Source organism: Culex pipiens, chromosome 2 (assembly GCF_016801865.2).
Source record: "Culex pipiens pallens isolate TS chromosome 2, TS_CPP_V2, whole genome shotgun sequence".
In the NCBI taxonomy this organism is placed as follows: domain Eukaryota; kingdom Metazoa; phylum Arthropoda; class Insecta; order Diptera; family Culicidae; genus Culex; species Culex pipiens.
In genome coordinates this window covers 120,820,579-120,829,039 of record NC_068938.1, presented here as the reverse complement: position 1 = coordinate 120,829,039, position 8,461 = coordinate 120,820,579, and the positions used below count along the sequence as shown (strand labels likewise).

Sequence of the window (8,461 nt, the reverse complement as noted above, 5' to 3'; positions counted from 1 at the left end):
GCAGTGCTGCCAGATTAACAAAGTCAAAATCAGGTATACGCTTCTGTAAGGACTGTAGTCTGTTTCCGGTTATTATTACAGCGGTCAATATAATTGTATTATTATTTTATTTCGAAAGAAGAAGGCCCTACAAAGACAATCAAAATAATAGTACACAATTCTCTCCTGCAGATCTATCGTCCTGCCGAACGGGTTCCACGCACTGCTCATATCGGACCCAACGGAACGCTCGAGGTCACCGCCTCCGCCACCAGCCAACAACAGCACGATCGACGAGAGCAGCGACGACGGCGTCAGCGTAACTTCCGCCACCAACGAGCTGACCGAGAGCGAGGGCGAGGAGGAGGAGGAGCACGATGGGAGCGAAACCGACGGCGAGGGCGGCGAAAAACTGGCGGCCGCGGCCCTCTGCATCGGCGTCGGTTCCTTTAGCGATCCCAAGCCGGTGCAAGGGTTGGCGCACTTTCTCGAGCACATGATCTTCATGGGGAGCAAGAAGTACCCGACGGAGAACGAGTACGACTCGTATATTAGTGTGAGTTTGTGGGGGATTGTGGGGGTGTTTTGGGGTAGGTTGGGATTGATGTCTTTGATTTTGATTTACAGAAATGTGGTGGATTCGACAACGCCGTTACTGATTTGGAGGAGACGACGTTCTACTTTGAGATTGACGAAGAGTATTTGGACGGGGCGTTGGATCGGTTTTCGAACCTGTTCACGGAGCCGTTGATGCTGCGGGATTCGATCTGTCGCGAGCGGGACGCTGTCGAGTCGGAGTTCCAGACCAACATCAACAGCTTCTCGTCGATGCGCGAGCAGTTGATGGGATCGCTGGGACAGGACGATCATCCGTGTAGTTCGTTTTCGTGGGGTAACCTGCGGACGCTGAAGGAGAACGTGACCGAGGACGAGCTGTACGACATTCTGCACAAGTTCCAGAAGCGGCACTATTCGGCCCACCGGATGCATTTCGCCGTGCAAGCCCGCATGAGCTTGGACGAGCTGGAGGAGCTTACGGTGCGGTATTTTTCCAACATCCCGTCGAACAACCTGCCGGCGGATGATTTTTCGACGTTCAACGAGCGGAACGCGTTCAGGCCGGACTTTTACAGCAAGGTGTTCTTTGTGAGGCCAAAGTCAAACATTTGTCGGCTGGACGTGACGTGGTGTTTGCCGCCGAGTGTGAAGGACTTCAAAGTTAAACCAGTGGATTATATGGCGTATCTTTTGGGATACGAAGGAAAGGGTAGTTTGACTAGCTATCTAAGAAATAGGTTTGTACAAAGGTTTATATCGTACAGACAGAGATTCAAACATTTGCTTTTCCAGAACACTCGCGTTGGACGTCCAAACTGGCGCCAGCTACGGCTTCGAGAAGAACTCTCTCTACACGCTGTTTTCCGTTTCCGTAATCATGACCGACAAAGGGTTGGACAACATTGAAGAAATCCTCAAAGCCATCTACTCCTACATGAGACTGCTGAAGCAAACGGGCCCAGTCGAGTGGTTGTTCAAGGAACTGCAAGACATTGAGGCCACCTCATTCCGCTACCGCAAGGAAAAGGAAGCCAGCGACAATGTGGAAGAGCTGGTCGTCAATATGCGCTACTACCCGTCCAAAGACATCATCACCGGTTCGGAGTTGTACTACAACTACAATGCATCCGACATCCAACAGGTCATAGACAACCTGAACAAACCCACCTTCAACATCATGATTTCCTCCTCGAAGCCCTACAAAGGAATCACGTACGACAAGAAGGAAAAGTGGTTCGGAACCGAGTACGCCGAGAAGGACATCCCGGCGGAGTGGCAAGCCCTCTGGGACAACGCCGCGCCCATTCCGGAGCTGAAGCTGCAGGAGCGCAATCCCTACATCAGCACCGACTACACCATCTTTGCCACGCAGGACGATCCGGAGACGGCGGCCACCCACATTCCCGCCATCCCGGAGAAGCTGCTCGAGGACGGTGTGTGCGAGCTGTGGTTCCGCCAGGACGCCAAGTTCAATTTGCCCATGACGTTGATGTACTTTTACTTCATCTCGCCGCTGCCGATGCAGAGTCAGAAGAGGTGAGTTGATGACGAGTTGTTTTAAGAAGTTGGGATAACTTTACGAGTTATTTGTATTTCTTTCAGCGCAACGCTGACCAGCTTGTACTCGTCCATGCTAAAGTTCCAGATTGCCGAGGATCTGTACCCGGCGTCCGTTGCTGGACTGAACTATGAAATTTATGCCGCTGAAAAGGGAATCGTACTGAAGGTGAGTGGCAATATTCAAGATGGTTCTTTATGTTCTTTTTTCCGCAGTTGACGCACGTGAAAGCGTCTGTAGACAAACGAGATCGGCCTACGACTCATCGATTTTGCTACCTCCACAAACATGACCATACGTAGTATACTCTCCCAGCGCAGCCTCTATAGAAATGGCAGTGAAGGATGGTATCGGGGTCGGGCTCATCAGCTTGGACTCGAAAAGTTGGCGACCTGTCTGCACCAGCAGATTGCCAAGATCTGGGACACAGAACAGCTACCGGAGGAGTGAAAAGAAGGAGTTATATGCCCGATCTACAAGAAGGGGGGCAAGTTGGAATTTTAGAACTATCGTGCCATCACTATTCTCAACGCGGCATACAAAGTGCTGTCCCAGATCATCTTCTGTCTTCTGTCGGAACGATCAAAGGATTTCGTAGTGACGTACCGCCGAGAAGAAAGCTGCTTACGACAAGAAGCTGCATAAGGCGACGAGAGGGAACAGGCAGGCTCGGAATCGGCAGGTTGAAGACCGCGAGCTTAAGAAGCGCGGAAATGGAGCAGTTATTACGAGCTTACGAAACGCGGAAGTTTTACGAGAAGGTGAACCGGTCCCGCAAAGGCTTCGTGCCGTGTGGGCCGACGTGTGCAGGGACAACGAGGAAAACCTGATCGTGAACAAGAGCGAGTTGTTGGACAGATGGAAGCAGTACACTAACGAGCATCTCAACGGCGATGAAGCGAACGGAGACGGCGTTGGAGTCAACCTTGGAGAGCCCGCAGCTGTAAAACAGTTCCCAGCACCTGCTCTGGAGACGGTGAAGAGAGATATCAGGAAGCTGAAGAACAACAGAGCTGCCGGCAAGGATCAGTTGCCCGGTGAGCTCTTCAAATATGGAGGAGAAAAACCGGCGAGGGCGCTCCACAGTGTGATTTCAAAGAACTGGGAGGAGGAGAAGCTACCGGAGGAATGGATGGATGGTGTCGTGTACCCCATCTACAAAAAGGGCGACAAGCTGGACTGCGGCAAGTACCGCGGCATCACGCTTGTCAACGCGACCTACAAAATCCTCTCCCAGATCCTCTGCCGTCAGCTGTCACCCCATGCAAGGAGGTTCGAGGGGCCCTACCAAGCGGGCTGCACTGCAGCGCACGCTACCACGGACCAAATATTTTGTCTCCGACAAATCCTCGAGAAATGTCGTGAGTACAACGTGCCCACACATCACATATTTATCGACTGCAAGGCGGCCTATGATATAGTAGACCGCGAGCAGCTATGGCAGATTATGCACGAGAAGGGATTTCCGAATAAACTCACTCGGCTAATCAAGGCTACCTTGGATGGTGTGATGTAACACGTGCGTGTTTCAGGGGAATTAGCGGAAACCTTTGGATCACGCCGAAGGCTGCGGCAAGGTGATGGCTTATCCTGTGCGCTGTTCAACATCGTCCTTGAGGGCATCATTCGAAGAGCGGGCAATGACACGAGTGGCACGATCATCGGTCCAGCTGCTTGCTTTCGCCGATTACATCGACTTGGCGACGGTGAAAGATATCTACACCCGACTAAAGGTTCAAGCAAGACGCGTAGAACTTGGCATGAATACGACGAAGACGAAGTACATGAGAGGAAGGGGTTCGAAGGACGTCGGCCCTCTAAGTCTCACCCATCTAACTGTGGATGGTAATGAGTTGGAGGAGGTGAGCGAGCTCGTGTACTTGGGATCACTGGTAACCGCCGAAAACGACACTAGCAAAGAGATTCGGACTCGTATTTTTGCTGGGAATCGTGCCTACTTCGGACTACGGAAGACCCTTACATCGGATCGTCGCACGAAGCTGACGATGTACAAAACACTGATTAGACCAGAAGTCCTGAACCTGAACCTGAGACCTGAACGATGCGGCAAGAGGATAAACGTGCCCTTGGAGTTTTCGAACGGAAGGTGCTGCGAACGATCTACGGTGTGTGGCGACGACGCATGAACTACGAACTGCTCGCGTTTTTTGGAGAACCGACCATCGCCACCTTGGCGCCACCAGGTGGGCCAGCCATGTCACCCGTATGGACGAGAGCCAGCCTTTTTGACCGCGCCCAACCGGGTTGTGACAAAGGCAGAAAAGCAGGGAAACCGTGCGCACGGTTGGGAGAGCAAGTGAATTGTGATATCCGGAAGATCTGTTACCTGGGAAATTGGAGAGTAGCATCCTAAGGCCGAGAAAGATGGAAGCGTCTTGTTGCTACAGCACGGGTACCTGGTGCGTTATGCTGATTGGTATGGTATGTATAGGTATGTATGTACCAAGCCGGTTTGGTGGAGCATGCACGAGAATGGCTTTCTCGGGAAGCTGATCAGAATTGTGTAATCAACTATGGATGAGGCACGGCGCAGCGTGAAGATCTCGGGTGCGTTATCCGATCCGATCGTATCTCTGGCATCTGTTTCAGTATTGTGGAAGGTTAAAGCCACGATTATCAACCGATCCAGTTCATCTGCAAAGCCGATGTGCATCTGCATCTGCAATGTGACGTCGGACAACTACACTCAAACCCCGATGATTTGACACCAACTGTTGTCAAACGAACGGGGTCATGTTTTAGTTTGACACCCTTTTACACGGAGTTCACATACACAACCAAACTTTTGTTTTGATAGTGTGCGTGAGCGCCGTGTAAAAGTGACAGTTCGTCACTTTTTAGTTTGACTTTGACCAACCAACGGGGTACAAACTAAAAAAGTGTCAAACGAAAAAGTAACCAACCACCGGGGGCTGAGTGTACTGTTAACTCCAAAGGACTTTAAGGTCTGGTAACCATTCCCGGCGTACACTATGTACGAAACGCTGATAAGACCTGTGGACGGGACGATGCTCGAGGAAGACCTGCAAGCACTCAAAGTTTTCGCATGGCGGGTGCTTAGGACGATCTTTGGCGGCGTTCATGAGAACTATATGTGGAGGATGAGAGAGCGCAACTCTGCGGCAAACCAAGTTTTCGGAAAGTTGCCAAAGCTAGCCGGATCCGGTAGGCTGGAAACGTCGCTGCGGCCAAGAACTGATACAACTGGCAACGCATCTGTATATACAGCTTAAGATCTGAGCGTTGCCCGAGCAGTAAAAAAAACAACGGCGTTTGCAAACGTTATACGATAGGTTTCTTTTAGTTCATGTTTTTGCACTTTAACTCTTACATCATGCAAGTGCACTTGACTTTGTCTAGTTTTGGAGTTGATGCCTCTTCAGCAGTCCTCGAGTGAGGCTTGAACAACAAAAACAAGCTCTTCATAGTTCGTTATTTTAAGGTGAAACATTACTGACCTTGAGTTTGTTCCGTTACTAACAATCATTCCATCTGAAAGTATTCCTATGTAGGAATGCGTTTCATCTTTCCAGAAGTTGTTGCGAATCGTATCTCAATATTGAAATATCCGATCCCTTTCAGGTCGACGGCTACAACGAAAAGCTGCCCATAATCGTGGACGAGATCACAAAGTCGATGCAATACTTTGACAAAAATATGAGCGCCGACGTGTTCAACGTGATCAAGAAGAAACTCGCGAAGACTTACTACAACGAGGTTATAAAGGCTAGCAAGCTAAACAGGTGAGTGAAGTGTGGTCAGTTCAGAGGGAGGAACGATTTTAATCTATCGTATTCAATTTTAGGGATGTTCGCTTGAAGGTTGTGCAGGAAATTTACTGGACAACGGTGGAGCGCTTCCACGTATTGAAGAATCTTACGATCGAGGATTTGGGCGAGTTTTCGCGCAAATACTTCGAGCAGGTCAAAATTCAAACCCTAATCCAGGGCAACACCAAAAAGCAAGACGCACTGAACGTGATGCGCAACGTGTTGGATAATTTGAAGAGTGGTGAAATTAAGAATGTTTCGTTGATCGAGTCCAAGGCGCGTCAGATTCCACTGGGCAACAACTATCTGACGGTTAAGTCGTTCCGCGAAAACGACGCCAACACGGTGACGACCAACTTTTACCAGGCTGGACCGGTGACGCCAACGTTGAACTCGCGTCTCGAACTGCTGGTGATGTTGATAGAGGAACCGCTGTTTGACATGCTGCGTACGAAGGAGCAGCTCGGCTACGACGTGTCCACCACGATTCGGGACAACTTCGGCATTTTAGGCTACTCGATTACGATCCACTCGCAGGAGGACAAGTTTACGTACCAGCACATCGACCAGCGTATCGAAGACTTTAACGTTAAGTTCGTTCAGCTGCTGGAGGAGATGCCCGAGGCGGACTTCCAGCTGGTGAAGCGATCGCTGCTGAAACGAAAACAGATTGTGGATACGGAGTTGAAGAACGAAATGAACCGCAACTGGGCCGAGATCACCACGCAGGAGTACATCTTCAACCGGAACAAGCTCGAGATGCAGCACATTGAGGAGCTGAGCAAGCAGGAAATAATGGACTTTTACAAGCAGCTGCACGACAACCAGTTCCGGCGGAAAATGTCCGTCCAGGTGGTGGGCTGTAGCGACAAGTCGATCCAGTGCAGCCAGAAAACGGCGGACGGCGAGCTCGAGAACGGCGAGAACGAGGACGAAGATTTGGATCGAGAGTTTTTGATCCACTACCTGGAGACGGACGAACCAGGTCGGAACTACATTACGGATATCGAGAGCTTCGGCAAGACGCTCATGGTGTATCCGGTCACGAAAATTCAGTTTTAGTGAATTTTGCCCTTGTGATTTGTAGAGTTACGTGCCGTGTTTGATGTTTAGTGTTTGGAATGAGAATTACTTTTTAATAAAATATATTAAATGTTATTGAATAGAACTTGAGGTTCGTTTAATGGCCCTCGGGGCCGACTATGACAATCCTCTATCAATGTAAAATACCAAATTTGTTTTCAACAAGCACCTTTATTTCGCATCATTTCAATGCCTCGCATTTTCTTTCTGTTCCGCTTGATGCTTCCGTATAAATTGACCAAAGTTGGCCTCTTCAGCTTCGTCGTCACCAGGACACACGGGCGTTTCATCTTCGTGCCCTTCCTCATCCTCGGAACTTTCATTGCCGGGATGTTTCAGATAAATATCCGCTCGTTCCCTCCCGCTGCTTATCTCGCTTATCAACGGCACCTCTTCGCCCTTTCCTTGCTTCGTGATCTTTTCCAGCTGTGCCTCCTCCTTCTTCTTCTGTTCGACCAGCTTCTCAACCCGCAACTTATCGTACTCGGCCTTGTAGTCCTTCTCGTACTCCTGGGCGGCTTCATCAACCAACTCGAAGAACTTCCCGAACCCGATACCCGTTTTGGACGAAACTCCGCACGTCTTCAGATCCCGGTAGAACTCGTCCAGCGTCAGGGACATCGTACGCGTCAAGTTGCTCACGTAGGACGTCTCGCTTTCCAGCGCTTCCTGGAACGACTCAAAGTCCTGCATCCACTCGATGGCAAAGTCAAACTCCTGCACGTCGATTTTGTTCAGCACAATAATAAACGGAAGTCGCGCCTTGTACAGAATCGAACACGCGTACAGCATGTTGGACATGAACGTGGTCGGGCTCGCGGAACGCACAATATCCATCACGTACACTACAACCGTGGGAAAGGCCGTGGCCAGCGCTTCCGTGATGATCGTCCCCGACGCGGACCAGGTAAACACCTCAATCTGTCCCGGCGTGTCAATTACGCAGTACTTGTGCCGATCTTCCGTTCGCTCCAGCAGCTCAATCACCTTACCAAACTTGGTCGAGAATAGGTTCAACGCCGTCACGATGCCCCCGTTCGGACCCAGATTGTACTGCTTCATAACCTCTTTATAGTTGATCGTGTCTCGAACGTCTACAAAAAGAATTTCCTCAAAAATCAGTTTTCAAAACCAATCAAACCACACTCACCAATATTCGCCGGGTAGGGTACCTCCCGGCAGGCCGGATCCAGGTTCACCAAGTACGGGTTGTACTCGTCGTGTTTGTACTGGGCCAGTTTGCGAACGAAGGTCGTTTTGCCCGAGCCGGCCATGCCGAGGACGATCATGCAGATCGGTTTGCGCTTGGCGGAGGACGGTGATGCCGCCGGTGTCGGCTGGTCCATTTCCATTTGGTCACTACTGGTGGAGGACATCGTCTATGGCCGGAAACGATCCGAAGTTTTACAGAAAGAAGTGCGCACTAAAACACGGGACGATGCTGTTAATGCAAAACAAAACCACCTCGTCGCTTTTGTTGTTGTTTATACCG

At 50.3% G+C, this 8,461-nt stretch overlaps 2 protein-coding genes across 3 annotated transcripts in view; one reads left to right on the top strand and one right to left on the bottom strand.

The window, feature by feature from the left end:
* Positions 1-7,046, top strand: part of LOC120431822 (nardilysin) — a 26,825-nt gene extending 19,779 nt beyond the window's left edge. For both annotated transcript variants that reach the window (XM_052708835.1, XM_052708833.1), the window contains exons 3-8: positions 172-535; positions 607-1,274; positions 1,330-2,073; positions 2,140-2,263; positions 5,699-5,859; positions 5,922-7,046. In XM_052708835.1, coding sequence (XP_052564795.1) covers positions 172-535; positions 607-1,274; positions 1,330-2,073; positions 2,140-2,263; positions 5,699-5,859; positions 5,922-6,948 — 3,088 coding nt within the window. In that variant the 3' untranslated portion in view covers positions 6,949-7,046. The remainder of the gene's footprint in view (positions 1-171; positions 536-606; positions 1,275-1,329; positions 2,074-2,139; positions 2,264-5,698; positions 5,860-5,921) is intronic.
* A 74-nt stretch (positions 7,047-7,120) lies between these two features.
* On the bottom strand, positions 7,121-8,461 carry LOC120431824 (GPN-loop GTPase 1). Its single transcript, XM_039596946.2, has 2 exons — positions 8,120-8,461; positions 7,121-8,063 (listed from the first exon to the last, which is right to left on the bottom strand). Exons 1-2 carry the CDS (start codon positions 8,343-8,345, stop codon positions 7,156-7,158), a joined length of 1,134 nt encoding a protein of 377 aa, XP_039452880.1. The 5' UTR covers positions 8,346-8,461; the 3' UTR covers positions 7,121-7,155.